We start from the raw sequence: 21,539 nt of genomic DNA, 5'->3' as shown, positions 1-21,539 counted from the left end.
CTATATGTATCTTTTTCACATATTATTCCTGCTACTATGATATGAGTAACCTTGAAACCTCCTGTATCATAGTATTGTTGCAGCCCCAAGAATAGAGATAGTCTTCTAGACGTGAACATTCTCATTATTTTATTACTTGAGTTGATCATATACTGTGTGATTTTGCCTCTGTAAAGCAGGTGACTTATATATCATTTTGTGGTATATTATAAGTGATCCTAATTGGTTGAAGCAGAGTTGGAGGTTTATGAATAAGTAGTTTAAATCCAGGGAAATGGACTACTATAACAAAAATGTGAGAGTATTCTGGAACCAGAGAAGCTGGGGCTAGGAGCAGTCACAGAAATGATCTTAAGCTGGTGGAAATTATGATTCTAAAACTTCTGAAGAGGATCTGTATCATGCTTGATCAAAATGCTATAGTAACTTTACATTTGAAAGATAGTAAATGGAGTCTTTTTATCTGTTTATTTTAGTTTATTGCATTTTCAGAATGTTTTATGTCTCATTCTATTGCTTGGTTAGGTGGAGGAGATTGATGATGTTGATGGTACTTCTAGTGATCCGTTTATTGCAGATGCTGTAGCAAATGAAGGAGATTTGAATCTTACTGAAGAACAAAAGAGAAACTTTAGAAAGGTTAGTCAGCTGTATTTTGTGCGACATTGTATTCACTTGCTTCTGAAATCCTTTGATTGATAGCAATACCAGACAAAAGCCACTCCTCTCTTATCCATCTCATTTAGGATGTCTCAATGTGGCGAATTGTGAATCATCCAGGGCCTTTCTTTTTTCATGGTTGAGAAGTTTTAATAAATTCTCTTTGTAACTCTACTTGCATAATTGAGTAAATGTGGTACAATAATATGCCTGAGTCTGGAATCTAGTGTTGAAATTGTATTCTGTTGAATCCCAAGGTCGATGGATGAGGAAAGATGTACTTAACAAAAAGAAGTCATCCACAAATATATTTTCACATTGTCACTACTATTCAAGGTGAAATAAGGTGGCTGTACATCCTGTACTTGTTTTAAGCAATAATTTGTCTAGCATGTGAAAATGATATTGCCTCATTCATGGGTCACGGACATAGATGGATGGGAGAATCCAGAAAAGCTACCCCTAGAATTACAGATTTACCTTGAGTATTGCATAAAATATATTTCTAGGTTGGGTAAATGTTATATTTGGTCTCTTAAGTTTTTGTTTAAAATCACTTCATTCTCTCAAGTTCATTTGTTGACTTTAGCATCCCTAAATTTTAATTTTTGTCTCAGTTTGGTCCCTTTGACCATTTTCCGGCGAAAATATGGCCGGAGTTTGACTTTTTGGAGGGTAAAATGGTCAATTTAAGTTTGATTTTATCATTTTAGTCCCTTAAGTTTATAAAATTATTGAAATTAGTCCTTTTTTAGAAAGAACTATATTTTATATTTTTATATGGTGATTGATGTAATTATCTTGTATGAAAAATGAAAATTTTGAACTCTTATGAACATAATATTAATATATTGCTTAACTCAAAATAAAATAGTTTCTTTTTTTTCACTTTCAAAAGTTACCAAAAAAATAATCATAGTTTTTTTTATAAAACTTATCTAATAGAAAAATTTAAGTTGATTTTTTAATCTGTCTAATAAAATTAAATCTTAACAATGTTATTAAATATTAGGCTAAAATGCATAAAACCCCTATGTGTTTTAAAAAGTCCGTTAAAAACCCCCCTCTGTGTTAAAAATAGGCTAAACCCCCCCTTTGTTTTCTTAAATATAGCCCAATCGTCCCTCTCCGTTAAATATAACTAACGGCGTGGATTTTTCTCTAAAGTAAATGTTATGTCCTTACTTACTGTATATTTTTCCTTATTTTAAAGGACCATTGGATCTTTTTTGAATGAATAAAAATCGTAGATCTAATCAATTCATCGTAACCTATTGATCTTAAAAATTGAAGGGGCCAAATATAGTATTTACCCTTCTAGGTTTCAGTATTCTTATGGTTTATAAGATATATTGTTATGTGATTAAATCAATGCATGGGGACGGGAATATATAATGTTGATGCTCAAGTAAGGATATGATTATGCTTTATTTGCCACAATTCTTTTTCTTTTTAAATATACACAAGGAATCTCGTTATAAACTCATGTTCTTTGAAGAATTTGATGACATGTATCTTCTTATTTCCTTTCAAGTCTAAGCTCAAAGTTGCATGTGCTATGAATGTTAAGGAGCCATATATGAGCTCCACAAGGGCAGCAGTCTGGGATTTTAGTTCGTCTAAAACATGTATATCTCAGCAGTTCTATGCGGCGACTTCATATAAATTCTGAACATCTGTCCAGCATTATAGTTAAACTTAATTTGCAATATAGTGGATATGAAAAATATTAATATTGATTAAGAACAGGTGTGTTTGTTGCATGTTTAGTTAAGGTAGAACACTTTCTTGAAGCAAGCTGATAAACATTCTGGAACTGTATCAAGTTACTGAGCTAGATAACCTTTCCGTTTCTACAGACGACATCCTTTCTGTGCATTTTACTTGTCTTCCTTATTTTTCTTCGATTATATTAGACGATTGATTTAAAGAATATTCTATGAAGTAGTTTCGTTGACTTTTGGTATGGGAACCTCTAAAAAACTTCTCCTTTGTCTGAAATTTTGAACTCAATTTGGATTTTCAATGATAATGGTAAGTGAATTAACAAGCCAACCAATTTAATTTTTGAGGTAACTATAGAGGCTTTTATAACTAAGGGACCACCTATTAATATAATAAATTCCATTACCAGTCAATCCTTGGGCTATAGATTCTGTTGGACTTTCACTGCCATTGTAGTGTAAGCAGGTATTATATGGATCTTTCTTTTATTTATGGTGCTAATGGAGTTTTTAGGAATGTTTGGTGTGTTTTGCCACCTTTACAATATAACATTCCTGAGGCTTGCTTCTCTTGCGTGTAATAGCTGGTAGGTTTGCTGTTTTCTCAATTTAATATCTATTTGTTGACAGGTTAAAGAGGAAGATGATGCAAATGCTGATCGCAAGCTTCATAATCGTTTGAAACGAAGGAGACTTAAGAAGCAGCGGAAAGAGGTTTGCTTCAAGCTCTCGTCTGTTTAGGTTCCTTATTTGGTTTAATCCAATTTGTTACAATATCTAATTCCAAGTTTTCTATATGACTTAGGCTAAAAAAATGTTTCGGGTATGGTTTTCTTAATTTTCATTAAAGTAATGGCATCCCCATATTCGTGATACTAGTGATTAAACTAAGCCAAGTAAAAAATAGCCTAGTCGAATAAGCAGTGAATTACATGTTCAAAAGTAATAATCTAGTTGGCTACAAGCAACTTTATAGAACTTGAGCCGATGTTGTGGTGGAGGAGGTAACAGATAATGGTTGGGTTTTCATCTGGTGGTCTCTTTTGACCATGCTGGGCAAAAAATAGCTCAGTTTGAATACGTCGATAAGGATGCAAAAGCATGAAAAATATGCGCTATTCATCTTTAGGTCACTCTGGGAAAGAAAAATAACAGAGCCTCTAAGAAACTGAGAAACATACATTGATCAAGAAAGATCTGTTTGACCACCTTTTCCTATGTTGCATGGAGGAGGTATATTCAACATCTTCTTGCCTGCTGACTCTTTATGTTACTATACACATTTCAACATCTTTATGTTTGGTGACTCTTTATGTATACGTGATTGTGTATGATTGATTGCTTATCCATGTCAAATTCTAATTCAAAGTAAGTTTGATCAAAACTCAAATTAATCATATAACAGAGTATTAGATAATCTGAAAATTGCACTTGCCGTGTGATTCAATGAATATGACCAAATCTAATCTCATTTCAACATAAGACATATGGAGGACAATTAGTTATACCAATTTATATATGAAACTGGGGCCTTTTTAAAAGTTTAGTAATTTTCTGTGTTTTGTTTGGTGTTCTTGTGGTGGGTGGCAGATCTGGTGCCAGGGAGGCAGATTCATTGGCACCCATGATTTTCACTGTGTAAATAATCACATTATTGGCATATGCTGCCCCTAGTGCTATGGATGTACATAGAGCACACATTCTTGTTAGAAGTACTTTGTTGCCATCATAGATTTGTTAGAGTCTAGTAGCAAGTTCAAAGATATTGTATTGCTACATGAATGGCTCTTGATGAGCCACAGCATAGCCAATTAGAGTGGCGAGTGCATTGCTCAAGATAGAGTTGCATTGACGTGCTGATCCATTCTTGCCTCCCTCCTGCTATCCATCTGACTGGCTATCTTTGTATGGTATCTTTACTTACATGATTCTTATTCCAAGATGTATCTGAAATTCTGAATCGAGTTAAGTCGTTAACCCGAATTTCTGCAGACCTTAGGGCTCTTCTATTGCTACATGCCAATTTTGCTGATAGTAATAACAAAAATCTGCATTCAGTGTTTATAACTTGATTTCTGGATTGTTATAATTTGGTTTATCTTATCTGTGAATTATTGTCGGTTCACTAGATTTTACTTTATGAATGAACATTTTTTAGGAGACTTGAGTTAGGATTGCCATCTTAATTTAGAAAAATTTAGTATCAACATATATGGACCCTGGATCTGACAGAAATTATTCCGTTGGTTCCTTGTAGTTAATGAGACACGATATTATAAGTCATGCAATCCCGAACTGATATTATGAATCAAGTAAGGAACTTGATTTAGGATTATTATTACAATTTAGAAAATTCAAGTACATAAATTTTCTGACAGAAATTATTGTGTTGGCCCCTGGTAGTTAATGAGACACGATATTATAAGTCATGCAATCCCGAACTGAAATTATGAATCAAGGAAGGAACTTGATTTAGGATTATTATTACAATTTAGAAAATTCAAGTACATAAATTTTCAATTCTGGAATCCAAAGAACTTGTTCTGTTGGCCTCTTAAAATTAGTCTGATGAGCATTCTAAATCATGAAATTCTTGCTCATTCATACTTACTCGTTCTTCTTGGATGTGGGCCCTCACGTTTGTGTAATGGGACTTTTAAGTGACACAATCCAGAGGTAGCTGACCGGTGATTCTGAGGGTTTACATTTGGAATGGGGGAATCCCAATAGATTAACAGGACAGATAGTTAATACTTTTCTGTAGCTGTGTCTTGCTCATTCAAAGCCACTCTCTTTTTCGGTGGTCTCTGCTGAATAATTGGGTGGGTAAATACAAATTAAGTATTTCTGCTGATTATGTAATACATAGCATCTATAATAGATGGCAAAGCATATGATGTATATAAGATGGTTATGTGGCTATTAGTGTTATGTGCAATTGTGCATACAAGCACTTTAACTGCTGTGATATAAAGGTATATTGATTGTTGATGATTTTTGCTCCAATATGTTAAGATTAAACCATAGCTATTAAAGAAAAAATTAACTTAAACCAGTGTGCTAGTTCTTGGACCAGGTTTAGTTTCCTTGAGAAGGAAGAATGACCTCGTTGGTTTTCCTGTACCGTTAGTCAGTTACATGTGAATTAGAATGGTAAGAGTCAAAAAGAAAAAGAAGTAGGAAACATCATTCAAGGTGCAATTTTTTCTAACTCAAGTTCTGCTTAGACTTCAGAAGTACAATCTGAATGCTCTTTAATGTTTCTTCATTTAGATGCTTCATTTCTTCTAATGCTGTTTTTAATTTCGAATTATTTGTCTGACCTATCTGTTTGATCACATTGGATGCATGAGTTATGAAATAGACTGGACTTTGTGTCTTGGTTCTGTATGGTTTGTATATGGACATAATTCAAATTTGTTACATATTTGGAATAGATAGTCACCTCTTTCTTGCAGCTTGCCCTTCTATAATTGTGGTTGGCATGGGCTTTTTTTCCCCCTCTATTTTGATCAGGATGCTATTCAGGGAGAACTTTCCTCGGTTGTTGGGCTAAGGGAGCGACAATTAGATGGTTCCATGGTTCACGAGGATGGAACTGCTAAAAATGAGATCGAAGATCAAGAAATAATTAATATCGTGCCGGAGTTGTCTGGTTTTGTTGATGGAGAGAAAGCAAAGAGTGACAATGATGCCTCTGCTTCCGTGGACTTAGTCGAGTCGAGGGGGGTCAAGCGTTCAAGTGATAATGAACGACCCTCTGACGATAACAAATGCACAATTACTATAGAAAGTGACGATGAAGCCGAAGTCGCTGTAAATAGATCGCCGCATATGGACGAAGCCACCAAATCAGAAAGCCAAATATCCTCTAGTTCAGATTCTGATTCAGATTCTGATGTTGGTGTCCATTCCAGGTAACTTGATTCGCATCCTATGTTGTGGTTTCTGTATCTCACATTGAAATCTCCTTGTTCTCTGAAATCGAATTTCTTTGTGAAATTCACTGTTATCTTTCAATTCAATTTGATTATTGTTCCTTTTGTTCCAGCACTAAGAAAAGACGTAAAAAGAAAATCCGGAGGATCATTGATGATGCTGAGTTGGGGGAAGAGACTAAGAAGAAAATTGCCATTGAAAAGGTAAGACAAACTCTATATTGTATATCTAATACCTTTTATCAGGTTCCTATCTGTAAATTTAATTTTACAGGAACGTCAAGAGCGGCTTAAATCTTTGGAGGCACGATTTTCTACACAGTCTGTTATGATGAGTTCTGCAGTCACTAATGGTAGTTCATTTGATGGAACTGGCTTAGAAGTGCTGGGCGATACTTCTTCAGGATACATAGTAAATGTTGTGAGAGAGGAAGGTGAAGAGGCAGTGCGGATTCCTCCCAGCATCTCGATGAAATTAAAACTCCACCAGGTTTGCCTAATATTACCTTATTCTTTTTCCATGCTATTCATGTATTTTGAGAATTCGAACCTGGAGTGAGTTTAGAGATCTCTGCATTAGGAATCTTTCTGGGTACTAATGGGGATGCCATTCCTGATCTAACTTTTCTTCTCTGTAGTTTCTCAAAATTGGAGAAGTTTCTTTTCTGTGTACCACATTACAAGTTAGAAGAAACTGCATATGCATTTGGTGTTGCTAATTTTGTCTTTAGTCAGGAGCATTACATTCTTTTCTTCTGATTTCTCTTAACTACTAAATACAATTTTTGCATGCGGGTTGTACTTGGGTTGTTCCATGTTATGTAAAATGTAAGATAAAGTAATCATGCATCTATATTCCACCTTCGTTTTTACTTGCTGAACTAACTTCCTTTAGAATGTTCTGTCTTGTTTGTGTCTAAATTTCATTTATGGTTTACACACAGACTGGGGTTTAATAATTCCAACTTGTTCTATACTTCAGATTGCAGGGATCAGATTTATGTGGGAAAATATTATTCAGTCAGTGAGAAAAGTGAGGTCCGGTGATAAAGGTCTTGGATGCATTTTGGCTCATACAATGGGTTTAGGTAAAACTTTTCAGGTATTATTTCTAACTAAATCAAACTATTCTTTCACTTGAAACTTGTCTGTTCCTTTACATTGATGCAATAACCTATGTATAGCATTCTTTTCTTATTTTGTTCTAAAAATCTTCCTGAGAATGAAATTACCAATACATGGTGGACAACTTTAGAAATAGACTGAGTATACTAATGAAGACCAAAACTTCATGTCTTAGATGTTGGTACTTTTACTGAATCTGAAATATTTTGGTGTTGGTATGAAAAAGCCCCTCATGATGTCTTCATTTCCTTTTTGCGATGTTCAAGTTCATATGTATTTCCTCTCCAAGCTTCTTCAAAAATTCTTTGTCAGACCTGCCACGTTAAATTAAACCTTCTCTTTACTTTTCTGGCTGTCATATTCATTTAGATTCACTTCATGCTGTACATGTAAGAATGAAATCCTAAAGTATATAGGTTGAACTGCGAAATGTCAAGTGGTTCTAGGGTGGGGAGTTTATTAGGTTCCTCATAACTGAATATTGTCAATTTTCTTGAATGAAGAATCTACCGGTCTTTGTTAAACGTCCAGACCATCTCAAATATTCTTTCTACAACTAATATTTTGTAGGCGTAACTTAGTTGCTCATGATCAATAATTTAGAGTTTCTTCAAATATAAGTGACCTCTCTATCAAACAGAAGTCAATTCAGTTATTCTTACTAGTTTTTAGAATCTAAGCTTTATAAATCTGTCTCTTGAAAAAAAGAAAAGAAGAAAAGAATCAAACTTGAACAGATTCTTTTACTTTAACCATAACTGAGGGGCTCCAAATATCCATGCAGAGTCAGAATTTCCTTTCTCTTTGTCATGTTGGCATGTATGTCTCTGTTCATACTAGTTGTCTATCTTATATCAAGCTAACTTATGCAATGAATTAGAAGCATACCCACCTAAACAGCAAAAGCAGATGATGCCATACACATGGTATAAAGTGAACTATGTGCGGGTTTCATGATTGGACATAGGAAGAGAAGAAGAAAAATATAACCTTCTTTTGGATAATGAAATAACTTAAAGAAAATCAGTGACAGGATATCCATGCGGGTTGAACAACCTTTGTAAGATCAATGTTTCTAATGCAATTAAATTCCAGATTCAAGAAACCACTACATGCTAAAGATTCCTGTTGGTTGTTTGAAATTTGAAATTTTATATCTCTGGTTTAGGTGATGGGGAGGGAATACAACAATAATCATGGTTTTCTTAAAATGTCAATTTTGTGCATACAGGTCATTGCTTTTCTGTACACTGCTATGAGAAGTGTGGACCTAGGGTTGAAAACTGCACTCATCGTGACACCAGTTAGTGTTCTACACAATTGGAGACATGAGTTTATGAAGTGGAGACCGTCTGAGCTAAAGCCTCTTCGTATCTTCATGCTTGAAGATGTTCCAAGGTTTGTATTTTCTGCTATTTGTTTGTTTAATGGAAACAATGCAGGCAAAACTGGTAGTAGTTGTAAAATTTTTCTTAAGAGTTTATTTCAGATCCTGAAGAGGATCTTGACTCTTGGATCTGGTTGGCCTTGGGCTGTTCTTTTCATGGATACTCTAAGATCTAGTTTGTTGTGTGTGCTAGAGTATATGTCCAGTTACATTTGAATTTCTTTTCTCTACATGACTGCATGCTTTATTTTGTGCTTGTAGGTGGTACAGTCCCTAGACTATAAGAACTTGACATGAATCTCTTTCACAAGTTTTCATAAATGTAATATTTCTAGGTTTACTTCTTCAGGGAGAAAAGGGTTGAGTTGCTCATGAAGTGGAGAATCAAAGGTGGTGTCTTCTTGATTGGCTATACTGCCTTCCGTAACTTGTCTCTTGGAAAGTATGTCAAGGACCGATACATGGCTAAGGAGATTAGTCGTGCACTTCAGGTGATTTTTCATTATTTGAAACATTTGGGGAAATCAGTTTGTGTCTTATGCTATTTTCAGCGACCTTTTAGTTTTCTTTTGCAATGGATCTGGATATGACAACGTGGCTGAGGCATCAGTCTTGCATGAAATACCAGGATCCAGTAGTCGACTTTCAATTCTATTGTCCTGTTACTCTCAATAAAAGGCATTGGCTCATCCTGTCATCATAGCTCGCGTTCCTTCGTCTTGCTACATATAAAAGAGGATTTAGGATGCTTAGAAGTTAGAAGTAATTCGAGAGAAGTCAGATAGTAAAAAAATCGAACTTCATTTCCACCAGGCTAGGCTAATCGACTGTTGATCCTATTCTATCTCGCCCTGGCCAAAAGAACACCTGATTGTTTTAAGTGCTCGTTGATGTACTGTGGACTGATGCTTCTACCTACAATAAGGGCCTTGGAGTTTAAACTGTATGTTCAAGATCTATCCTGTGCTACTGGGAATTGTTCCTTTGTAACTTGTACACTAGCGTTCTGGAGCATTACGTTCTAAATATTCATCAACCTTTCTCAATTGTTTCAATTACAGAACACATTGATGGAAAATTTTCTAATCTATCCGCGCCTTGTAACTTAACGAATGAACTGCCTTGAAACTCTATTTTTGCTAGTTGGCCTATCTGAATCTCAATCTGTTTCCATGAATTAGAGCAGTTGATGTAATAGGTACGATTAGCCACTATATTGTCACCTGTGGCAGATGAGACTTCAGTATATCTGTAAGCCAGTGTTTGGGTGCTTCCTTTTCTGAATCCTTATGTAAGGAATTACAAAAGAAGTTCTTTCACAAAGATGTGCATTAAGAAGGATTGGATGACGAAATATGAACCGAAGATTGAACCTTGATATACCCGAGAACAATACATTTTTGTTACCACGAGACATCACAGTGAGATCTGTGGTCTAACCATAATTTACTTGTTTGGGCTATCCATCCTATTTCCAACCGTTTCTCTTATATTGTATTAGATGTGTCAAGGTATTGTGCTAATTTGTTAGTTCAACCATTGTCATCAAAATGGTTGGAGAAATCATTATCACCATGCTTGATCAGTCTTATCTTTTTTCTTGATAATGATAATCTAATGCTTCTGCAGTAGGTTATCTTTTTCTAGTGCCGAAATTGGCTAAAGTCCTGTACAGAGATCCTAAACTTGTTTGTTTTTGTACTTTTGATGCATTTTCTTTCTCGTTTGACCCACTCAGTGTGGCTGTCTGAACATCCTAATTCCACTCTTTTTAATTGTTGGCTGGAACTTCTGCTTATAAATGCAATTGTTATTTCCAGGAAGGACCTGATATCCTAGTCTGTGATGAGGCCCACATTATCAAGAACACTAGGGCTGATACAACCCAGGCACTGAAACAAGTGAAGTGCCAGAGAAGGATTGCATTAACTGGATCGCCTCTTCAGAACAATCTGATGGAGTACTACTGTGTATGAATTTTAAATGACATTTTTTGATCTGACATGTTATGTCAATCTACTGTCTGACCATCTTAAGTTTTATCTGGAACAGATGGTTGATTTTGTTAGAGAAGGATTTCTAGGCAGCAGCCATGAGTTTAGGAACCGGTAATAATCTTAAATGCTATCCTTCGGTTGTTACTCCTTTTATCCTTGCTGCCTAATAACCATTTTGCTGGTTGCAGTTTCCAAAATCCAATAGAAAATGGTCAACACACCAATTCTACTGCAGAAGATGTGAAGATAATGAACCAAAGGTCTCATATTCTGTATGAACAGTTAAAGGGATTTGTTCAGAGAATGGACATGAACGTGGTTAAAAAGGATTTGCCTCCCAAAACTGTATTTGTTATCTCTGTTAAGTTATCTCCATTACAGAGAAAACTGTATAAGAGATTTCTTGATGTTCATGGTTTCACAAAGGACAAGGTTTCTGGTGAAAAGATAATTAAGAGATCATTTTTTGCAGGGTACCAGGCCTTAGCTCAGGTAGTTACTCATTGGCTTATGTATTCTCCTCCTGAACTTTCAGTTTCTTTTATATGCATTAGGTTTCCTTTTAAAGTGCGACCACAATTAAATAGGGTTTTAACAATGTATGCGCAAATTGAAACCTGATAAATTTGCTTGGAACTATAGTGCTGTTTCTCAGCAGACACACATATATACTCCCCAGATTGCTGACTGAATTTGGTTTCTGTGAGGGATAGTTCAGCATGAAAAGAATTAGAAGTACAGCATACTGGATTCAGTTTTACAAAGCTTTGTGGATTTTGACCTATGATTGCTACACTATCCTCCTTTGCAATCATTCTATCAAAGCTCATGCCTACAATTTAATCCCACATATATGAATCTTTCTTATCAGCTCATGCAATGTAATGTCAGGTTGAGCTTTCTCTTTTGCTTTACCACCGATTTCCTTCTTAAGTTTTACATCTCGCTTTTTTGATGTGCTTAAACCAGCTGTAACAATTATGATGCACTTTATATTAGATGGGGGCCACTTTTGGCAATTGAGTCAAGGTTGAAGAACTTGCGCCTAAGTGGTGAAAGGGAATGCAATTTACTTTGGAATTAAAAAAGTGTTTCAAATTATTAGGGTAGAAATGAATCAGCAGGTGCTCTTTTCTGTCTCATATGTTGTCTATCGATAGAAAATCAAACAATTTAAGACATTCTTTGGACCTGTACGTGTTTATAATGTCTTAGTTTCTTTGCTCTATTCATATTGAAAGAGTTCTTTGTATGAGTAAACTAGAAATTAGGGTGAACTGATGCTTTGAAAATTCAAAAGCTGCTGGCTTCCTTATTTTATTCAAATTTTCAACTTTTTGCCTTTTGCGATCTTTGACCCTCTTTTGGGATCCTTTCTCATTTGTTTCTGAATATGTTATGTCATAATGCTGTAACTAGAGTTAAATTCCCTTGAACATACAGGAACTATTTTATTTTGGAGAGTTACAACTGCTATCATACTTCATGATTTTCTGTAATGTGTGTACTTGATCTTACTGTTTCCTGGGAATATAAGATCAACTTATTATATGCTATTCTCTATAGATATGGAACCATCCTGGGATTTTGCAGTTGCGGAAAGAAAACAAGGACTCCGGTAAATATGAAGACATAGAAGATGGCAGCTCAAGCGATGAGAATGTGGATTACAATGTGATCTCTGGAGGTACTTTTAGACGCTCCTAAGTCATTTTTTAAATGAAACGCTTGAGCCAGGTTCTGTATTGGTTAGTTAATTAGTTAATTTTCTCCTTAGCATATTGTAGAAATCATACTAAAACATTTAGATTTTCTCTTTTACATTCAACTCAAAACTAGGAAGTCCCTGCATTATCTTCAGTACTCTTAAACAATGATGGAAGGTTTCTGGATGCCTCTCTTGTACTTAGGGTTTGAATGTTGCCATACTCTGTTTTATTCAATTGTCCTCCACCTATGTTGTTTTGCAGAGAAGCTGGTGAATCCTCAAAGAAAAAGTGATAACGGATTTCTGCGTGAGGTGCGTGAACTCCCTTGTCTATCTCTATCGCTTCGTGACTAAGCACTTATCTTTACTTGATGTAATAATGTTGTGGAGTCACTAAATTTGTGCCTCTTGCCAAGTAATCTTCTATTTCTGCTTTTATGTATTCCTGAAGCTGTTAATGCAGTCTAAATTCTGTTTTAAGCAGTTCATATTTCTTCAATGTCCTGTCGCATGGTAAGAAATTGTTTACTGCATTAATTTGCTAGCAGGATTGGTGGAGAGATCTTCTTATGGAAAATAATTACAAGGATGCCGATCAAGGTGGGAAAATGGTTTTGCTACTTGATATTCTCACAATGTGCTCAAGCATGGGCGACAAGGCACTGGTTTTCAGCCAGAGTATATTAACTCTGGACCTGATTGAATTTTATCTTTCGAAATTGCCTCGTCCCAGGAAGAACGGAAAATGCTGGAGAAAGGGGAAGGATTGGTACAGGTTTGTTTGACTTATGCTTTTGGTAACCAGGATGTCAATTTAGATTTTTTCATATTTGATTGTCTGACTTACCCAGCATTAGTGTTGAATTTGGAACAATCAAAGTAATCTTGTCATCTGTCTTTACAATGCCTAAATAGGTACGATTAAATGCAGATAGTGCATTTCACATACTGGGTTGTCGTCTTTTTCTGTTGTATGTGAACTATGTTTCAGGGGAATTATAGACTTACCAATCTACATCATTGCATTTCTGCGGAAAATAGAGTCAATTTTTTTGGTTGACTTGTATCTAGAACAGCATACCAGCTGATCCCTATCCTTTTTATTCAAAATGCTTGCAAAGCTTGGAACGATGACTTCTTTCTTTTCTTCTCTTCTCTTTTTCTTCTTCTGTCCTCACAGTGTGGTTATTAATTGATGTTCTCCAGTGAAATTCACAGTTCTACTGTAGATTGCGAAAAGAAGTTTTCTATTTGACTGTGGTATGATCTTTTTTTACGGATGTTATATGTCTTGGTATGATATATCACTATCCGTTTTTAGAAAGGTTTGCACTGTAATAAGTGGAGATATTTTCTGCTAAGAAAGTAAGAATGTAATTTCACTTGTCTAAATTATTTAACAAATATCAGCTTATGCTCATGGCAGTTGTGGGAGTTTGCCGTGGGAACTTCAATCCTCTTTTGGTCCAAGGGAAAGCATGAAAAAAAGTAAACGGCGAGTTTATTATGCTCATCACTATTTCCACGTATTTTAGAAAAAGTTTAGAAGATGAAAACGCGAGTTTCTTTGTGGTCCTCATATGTGATTCTTTGTTTGATTCTTCAACCATTTTTTGTATTTCCTCAAGGTGCTGTTGATAGCTCCCATCATCTCATGTTTGAAAACTGTATTGGTTTCCGCATACAACAAAAGTGAGTAAAATTATTTTCTTTCTGCATCCACAACAGGTTAGATGGAAGAACTGAGAGCTCCGAGAGGCAGAAATTGGTTGAGAGGTTCAACGATCCTTTCAATAGAAGGGTCAAATGCTGTTTGATTTCGACTAGAGCTGGATCTCTGGGGATTAATCTTCATGCAGCTAACCGAGTAATTATAGTTGATGGATCTTGGAATCCTACATATGATCTTCAGGCAATATATAGGGTCTGGAGGTGCGTTCACCATGTTCTTCTGTTAAATGGAACAAGGTTAAGTATGAATTGTGTGAAAATTAGGTTACTTGTGGTTTACAGGTACGGCCAAACAAAGCCCGTCTTTGCATACCGATTGCTGGCACATGCTACAATGGAGGAAAAAATTTATAAGCGTCAGGTAATGGCAGATTGGAATGTTTATCAGTAAGTTGCTAGCTCAAACAAAACCCGACTGAGAATAATTCTGCAGGTAACTAAGGAAGGCCTTGCAGCTAGGGTTGTCGATAGGCAGCAGGTGCATAGGACGATGTCAAAAGAAGAAATATTACATTTGTTTGATTTTTGGGACGATGAAAATGCCGACATAATGCCTGAGTTGGGTCAAGAGACTGACCCAAATACAACTTGTCGTGTTGGAAACTTATTGAAGCAGAAGCTGCCACTTCCTCATGGAAGTTCATCTTCGGACAAATTAATTGAGACTTTGATAAGCAGACATCATCCCAGGTAGATCATTTTGACTGACTTGTAAATTTGGCTACTTTAAGTATGAACAGTTAATTTTGCATTGTTCAATAATCTTTCCGTTGGATACAATTTTCTTTGTTGCTTTGGTATCTAATAAATGCCAACAAGAAGAAGATCACCTCTAAATTTGTTCTGTTAGTGTCTTGGTGAGAAAATGAAATAAGGAAAAAAAAATAGAACCATCTAATTGCACAGTCCATGTACCTCTTACTATGATGCAACTTGAATGATGTTATAACATATGGTCCTCAGTTCACCCGGATTCTACTCTGTTACCAATCACCAAATTACTTTCTTGCTTTACATATTCATACTATGTGGCATGCATGTCTCACTACTTTGGTTTTATATTTTCCTTTAATTTTCCCCCCACTTTCTCTCATTTATCCTTTGGTTATTTCTCAGTAAGATTGTCACTCTCCTTTTGTTGCAAAGGTTGCTTTATGATTTTCATGAATCTTGCTTGCAGTCCTTATCCTGAATTTAGGAAAAAATGCAAGCAACAACTTTGTGATATTTGCAAATGAGCAAATTACCCTATACGAAAAAAAAATAGCAATTTACCTCTCTGTGTTTTAAAAAATGCAGCAATTACTCCCGTGTTAAAAAACACAGGAGGTAAATTGTTAAGGGGGTAATTTGCTCCTTTGCAATATCACAGGAGGTAAATTGCATTAAACCCCCTGAATTTAAACGAATATCCTTCTGTTTGGCTGTTGGCAAAAATTGATTATTAGCCACCAAATGGCTGTTTTGCTAACTTTCTATGCTGTTTAGGTTCCGTAAGGTTGGTCGGGTTACATTGTTTCTTGCGAAAAAATACATGTCCTTGGAAACTATTTGCAACTTAGCCCCGTACACGCCCAAATTCTAAAGGTTTGTGGCATGTGTTTCTAACAGGAAACCTTTCTCTTTTATATTCTTTAGGTGGATTTCAAATTACCATGAACATGAGACCCTCTTGCAAGAAAATGAAGACGAGAAACTGTCGAAAGAAGAGCAGGACTTGGCTTGGGAAGTATACCGGAAAACCCTCGAGTGGGAGGAGGTTCGACGAGTTTTTCCAGATGCAAACCTATTTGAGCAGCAGAAAATCTCCGTTGAAGAACATGCACCGAGTCAGCAGCAAAGACCTGTTGTTGAACCTGTGGTCGAGCAAAAGTCTGATCTTTCAACTGTGAAGGCTCCCAAACAGGACCATGCACTTGAACGAGCCAGGCAACGCCATCGATATACTTACAGGCTGCGAGATTGCACAAATCTTTCGCACATAATGACCTTAAAGAGTCAGAGAGTGAAGATGGGTGGCGGTGCAATATGTGGGGAATGTGCTCAATTGGTACGATGGGAGGACATCAAGCCAGATCCAAGGTTCTAGTAATCTGTTGCCTGTTGGTACTCCCAATGGCCGCTTATAGTCATTTGCTGGTGCATCTCATACTATGTTTGGTATAATACGAGGAAGTTTTGGATTTGGCCTGTAAATGATCGATCTCTTTCGGCTGCTTCAGGTTGTAAATTCTCTTAACAGGGAGTTGGCCCTTTAGATTTGAGGGCTAGTCCAATTTTCATTGATTTCATTACAATTACAGGAGACGTTGCCTCCTTTCTCCATAACCGGCTGAAGTATTTGTCCCAAGACAATTCAGCCCTTTGGAATTGTATGTTGTTGATAGGCAAACCACATATTCTACTCTATAGGGGATTCACATGTTTTTTAGCCTTTGAGGGCAACTATAATTACAAGAATTGTGCTTTGTTCTCATTCCAGAAGAGAGTATTCGTTAATTGTATTTATTTTTTGGCCTTATGACGTTGATGAGAGCTTAACGATTTTGAGTAAATATAATTAGTTCTGGTGAGTACAGTTAATTGAACTTGCAAAGATCACGATCCCTGATTTTGCATGCAAAATGTAAGAATGTAGAGGCAAACATTGCCTAAGAATGCAATTCCAAACCATATCTATGTTGCACTTCCCAAGTATGAGTAATTCGTAGGAGGTTTGATCTCAAACAATCACAATCACTTATGGATGACTAGTAATTCTTAGAATGACTGCGGACCTCAAATCTTGCACGCACACAGTTATCTGTGTATGATGAATCCTGAAGAGCCCCCATCATACTAGTGGTGGTGATTGTCCTCAGATTCGAAGTCCTCGACATCCTAAGAAGTTTCGAGAGTACTTGGGATATAACAAGACTAGCATCTTTCATCCCCCAGCCAGTTGTCCTTCTCCTTTGGCCCCGTTGGCCCTTCCTCGCCATAAAGTTCAGTAGGAAACAACTCTATGAGATTTTCCAACGAAAACCTGACGAAAAATGGGAGGTGTTTGAGTATCTTATCCAGTTCGGATCGAGAATCATAAACAACGGTCGGACCCCATTCTCTCATGTACTGCAACCAATGAGGTTCTTCAATTTCGTCTCCCAGGTACTCAGCAGCAATGACTTGATATTTTGTGCTAGAGTCTATGGAATAATTGCTTTTAGCACAATCGTTCCTCGCTCCAATGCCCAACTTTGTCGAGCCCTGAATGTAGCAACCCTCATGCGGGAAGCTTGCATGGCCGCTTTTTGATGCGTATATGATCGGCTTATTTCCGTCGATGAACTCCAACGCTGATGCATCGAGCCATTCACCTCCACTGTGCTCGGAGAAATACACACTCCAGAGCTCTCCCTCAAAGTTGCTCAGCCGGAGCGTATAATGCTCCCAGTCACCGACATGCTGACCTATTCTACTGAAGGTATAATTGAAAGCTCCGGCTTTAATGGTGGACGGACCATTGAACGGGCAAAATATCCACATGGCGATATCAGTGAAAGTTCCTCCAGATGCCGGTTTCACATGAACGTAGAGCTCTGCGGTTTTCATGCTACCTGATTTTACATGATCACTTCTATTGTTATCTACAGGCAAATCGAGCCAGAACTGTCCGTCGTTCCTCCCACCACCAGGTAAATTTGAGCCTTTAGAATCAATGGCTAATCCCTTATCTCTCCCATCTTTGTACAGAAGAGCTCCGTTTTCAAAAAACCAAGAAACTGATGATGGCAAGAAAGCTTCATCAGGATGTAAATAAACAGTGGGCCCGTAATGCTTAATGAGTGCATGAACCTGGTCCAGATTTGGCATTGCAAGAAGGGAAGAATCGAGGTTTTTCAAACAAGCAATACTCATGTCGTTCTCAGAATCCTCGTCTTGACTGCAATAGAACGTACCAACGGGAACACCTCTGCAGAGCATCCCCCTTCTGCATGGTCTTGTATTCCCAACATAAATCCGGCCCTTTGGAAAGACTGAATTTCTCTCAAATATGACCTCATTAACTTCACAACTCTCAGTGAGGTCTTCTCGGACACATCTTACTTCCTCAAGATCTGGCTCTTCAGGCTCCGTGGTCACCACAAACCCTGTTGGTTTATAGCCTTCCGGTGGATTGGGAAGCCATATATAACCATATTCGTTGCCATGAGAATGTGAACTCCATACCAAAGTGTAGTTCAGAGGCTTTGTAAGAGCTGGAGAGACTGATTTTGAACCCTGAGACTCGTCACTTGATATGCATTTGGCTACAAGGACATAGCCCCTTAGTTTCCGATCACTTGGCTGGCAATAGTGGCCGAGGCTGGAATATCCGTCCGGAATTCCGACAGGTTTATAGAATGCGACAGCATTGGCCTTTCGACTCAACGAGCTGCAACTCCATATTTTCTCGAATTCAGTGATTTTAACAACTTCTATTTCTCCGAGACAAATCTTCCCCGTAGCAAAACCTTTACCTGTGAATGTTTTAAAACTGACTTGACAGACACTTGTAGGCAATTCAGATAGAGGAACACAACAATTTGAGCATAAAATAAATGAAGTCACATGAAGACCAACTCAGAAAACTTTTTATCTTAGAAAAAACATGAGACACGGGAAGAACGTGAAACATGCCAAGAACTCCGCTTTTCATATTTAATTAACCTTCCAGTTAGCGCCCCGACTCAAAATTCCAAGCCATCTTCTTCGTCTATCTTGTAGACTTGACTCGCTGAACAAAGTACATTTTACTACAAACATCCATAAACAACAATGAACAATCCAAACAGTTTGACCATGTCCTCACACTAAAATATAAATAGTTTCTTCTTCTCCAGCACCATCATCCATCCAAATATATCCAGGAGAATTTTTCTTCAAAATATATAGTGGAATGATTTAAAGGAAAATCTATGATTGCAAGTCTCTTTTACAGTTAAAATGACCATTACCTATACTCAAATCCATGTCCAAGAGAAAAGAAAAGAAAGCCATTACTTTGATCAAACCATGCTCTAGCCTTGGAATCTTGAGGTGAATGTTAAACCAAAAGTAATCAAGTCCATTATAAAGGTGAAGGAACTGCTATCACACTTTGGTATCACACACTGATTTCACATCCACTCATGTGCTGGATGGGCTCAAGAATATGATTATCACCTCATAAAAAATCACGAACAATGATACAAAACAATCAAAGTGGATTATCAAAACCTTAACTACAGATATCCCAATTTCTGGTTAATGTTGATTAAGTTCTCTATTCCTCTAAATTTTTCCCCCTAGAAAAGGTCAAAGAAAGAAACAGGATGTCAGATAATATTCTGCAGACAACAGAGCCCAATTCCAACACAAAAGAACTCAATTTATGGTGAAAAAAAGATTGAATCTTTACCAAATTATTTTCAAGAACAAACCTTTTGGCCATTGAGGAAGTGGTGAAGGCAGAGAAAAAGGCTCTGGGTCCTCCAGAAACTCTTCATAAACTCTTTCACAGCATGATGCAGCACAGCACTCCCACCAGCCAAACATATTCCCCCTTTTTATTCTCGAAAGCATTAGAAATTAGAAAAAAAGGATCCCAAAACCGACCAAGAAAAAAGTATAACTTCTCAAGATAATGATCTCACATCTCAGTAGAACAGAAGTTTCAGTGCAAACTAAAGTGTATCTTCATAGTTTCCAACAGTAGATAGAGCGCTTAAAACAAGAAAGCAACCTCCATCATTGTAGGAAAGAAGAGCTACCAAACTGGATGAAAGAAAAGATTACAAAATGTATGATGATTTGAAGGCTTGTGTTTGGCTAGTGAGAGAAGACAACAAATGGGTAGTTGGATGAGAAGACGGCAACATGTTTGAGGAGAGAGAGAGAGAGGAAAATTTGGTGAGTTTGAAGTGGGATAATTACAGTTTGTTCATAGTATATTTCCACTAATTCGTTTTCAGTCCCTAAATATATTTAAATTTTATTTTAGTCCTTTAATTTTTAAAACATTAATAATCTCGATCCTTAGGACTAATTAGTAACCATTTTGTCCTTTTAAAGAAAAAATATAGTTTAACTATCTTTTTCTTATGCACATGATCAGGTCCAACATGTGTTCAAAAATAAAATTAAGCTTCCATAAATTTACATATTCCTTTCTTTGATCGTTATGTTTTCGGGGTATTTCAAATCCTCAATTTTCCGAACATTCTCTAACCATACTACCTGAGAATACCAAGGACTTGGAATATCTGCGAACAAGATGGTTAAAGAAAGGTATGATTTTATGGAGGCTTAATTTTATTTTCAAAACCATGTTGTTCCTGATCATGAGCATATGAAAAAGATAGTTGGACTATATGTTTTTTTTAAAAGGGCAAAATGGTCATTAATTAGATTTAAGGACCGAAAATGTTAATATTTTAAAAGTTGAAGGATTAAAATAGAATTTCAATATATTCAGGGATTGAAAATGAATTAGTGTTAACACATGATGACCAAAATTATAATTATCCCATTTGAAATTGACTTTGCAAGTGAGTCGTACCATTGAAGACTTGAAGTTCTAATCCTTTATCTCTGTGGGAATCGATAAAGAAAAATCTTTTATATGGTAATTATAATTTTTTTGAATTTCTTTTAGTTTTTCAAAGTATATATATGAAAATAGAAAAAAGAAATTTTTATCTTTGAAAAATGTAAAGCATAAATACATGCCATAAACTCAAGAAGCTCTCTATCCAACCTTACTTCAATATTCTATTTAACACACCAAACTTGTAGATTAGCTTTCATATGTGTACTCTAAACTTTGTTCCATAACAAGATACACAATAACAATAGCCGTCCCATGAAAACGCCTTTATTCCTCCCTTGCCAAATGAAATAAATTTGGAGTTAAATTCATTTTTACCCCTATAATATAAAAAAATATTAAAAAATTCTCTGTGAAAATTTAAATATAAAAAATTATTTCTATGTTATAAACAATAAATTACAAAGTCTCTGGTCAACTTGTACCTATTTTTTTAAGGACAACAACTGAAATGCCCCTCCATACATATGAGGAAAAATTTTATATTTATGTAGTATATTATGTGACTTTTAATTAAAATGTACATATAATATATAAAATTATAATTTTTATATGAAAAAAACTATTTTTTTTGGTCTATTAAATATGCTCAATATTAATTTTAATATGATAATTATGCCTAACTTTTATGCATTAAGTTTCAAAATTAATGAATTTTAGTC

At 36.1% G+C, this 21,539-nt stretch overlaps 2 protein-coding genes across 6 annotated transcripts in view; one reads left to right on the top strand and one right to left on the bottom strand.

Moving 5' to 3' along the window:
* LOC105161157 (protein CHROMATIN REMODELING 20) overlaps positions 1 to 16,749 on the top strand; it is a 20,337-nt gene extending 3,588 nt beyond the window's left edge. For 2 of the 4 annotated variants that reach the window (XM_020693445.1, XM_020693447.1), the window contains 18 exons: positions 526 to 639; positions 3,015 to 3,098; positions 5,901 to 6,301; positions 6,436 to 6,526; positions 6,597 to 6,812; positions 7,305 to 7,424; positions 8,679 to 8,845; positions 9,184 to 9,325; positions 10,655 to 10,804; positions 10,887 to 10,942; positions 11,020 to 11,323; positions 12,398 to 12,518; positions 12,802 to 12,851; positions 13,085 to 13,314; positions 14,268 to 14,471; positions 14,553 to 14,631; positions 14,704 to 14,960; positions 15,909 to 16,749. In XM_020693445.1, coding sequence (XP_020549104.1) covers positions 526 to 639; positions 3,015 to 3,098; positions 5,901 to 6,301; positions 6,436 to 6,526; positions 6,597 to 6,812; positions 7,305 to 7,424; positions 8,679 to 8,845; positions 9,184 to 9,325; positions 10,655 to 10,804; positions 10,887 to 10,942; positions 11,020 to 11,323; positions 12,398 to 12,518; positions 12,802 to 12,851; positions 13,085 to 13,314; positions 14,268 to 14,471; positions 14,553 to 14,631; positions 14,704 to 14,960; positions 15,909 to 16,359 — 3,237 coding nt within the window. In that variant the 3' untranslated portion in view covers positions 16,360 to 16,749. The remainder of the gene's footprint in view (positions 1 to 525; positions 640 to 3,014; positions 3,099 to 5,900; positions 6,302 to 6,435; positions 6,527 to 6,596; positions 6,813 to 7,304; positions 7,425 to 8,678; positions 8,846 to 9,183; positions 9,326 to 10,654; positions 10,805 to 10,886; positions 10,943 to 11,019; positions 11,324 to 12,397; positions 12,519 to 12,801; positions 12,852 to 13,084; positions 13,315 to 14,267; positions 14,472 to 14,552; positions 14,632 to 14,703; positions 14,961 to 15,908) is intronic. The other 2 variants (XM_020693446.1, XM_011078758.2) reach the window with 2 other exon arrangements.
* LOC105161158 lies at positions 16,896 to 20,167 on the bottom strand. 2 transcript variants are annotated; one of them, XM_011078762.2, is made up of 3 exons: positions 19,925 to 20,167; positions 19,712 to 19,833; positions 16,896 to 18,769 (listed from the first exon to the last, which is right to left on the bottom strand). In XM_011078762.2, coding segments are annotated over exons 1-3 (1,707 nt in total). In that variant the 5' UTR covers positions 19,927 to 20,167; the 3' UTR covers positions 16,896 to 17,186. The 2 variants fall into 2 exon arrangements, with proteins under 2 accessions (XP_011077064.1, XP_020549107.1); XM_020693448.1 differs by having other exon boundaries at positions 19,712 to 20,167.

This window comes from Sesamum indicum, linkage group LG4, assembly GCF_000512975.1.
Source record: "Sesamum indicum cultivar Zhongzhi No. 13 linkage group LG4, S_indicum_v1.0, whole genome shotgun sequence".
In the NCBI taxonomy this organism is placed as follows: domain Eukaryota; kingdom Viridiplantae; phylum Streptophyta; class Magnoliopsida; order Lamiales; family Pedaliaceae; genus Sesamum; species Sesamum indicum.
This window is presented reverse-complemented; position numbering and strand designations above follow the sequence as displayed.

Bases quoted from the DNA above. Each gene is read 5' to 3' on its own strand.
- LOC105161158 (XM_020693448.1), bottom strand. From the start codon at position 19,853: ATGCTTTCGAGAATAAAAAGGGGGAATATGTTTGGCTGGTGGGAGTGC. The intron at 18,770-19,711 runs GTTTGTTCTTGA...AAACATTCACAG, and splicing joins ACTTCCTCAATGGCCAAAAG to GTAAAGGTTTTGCTACGGGG.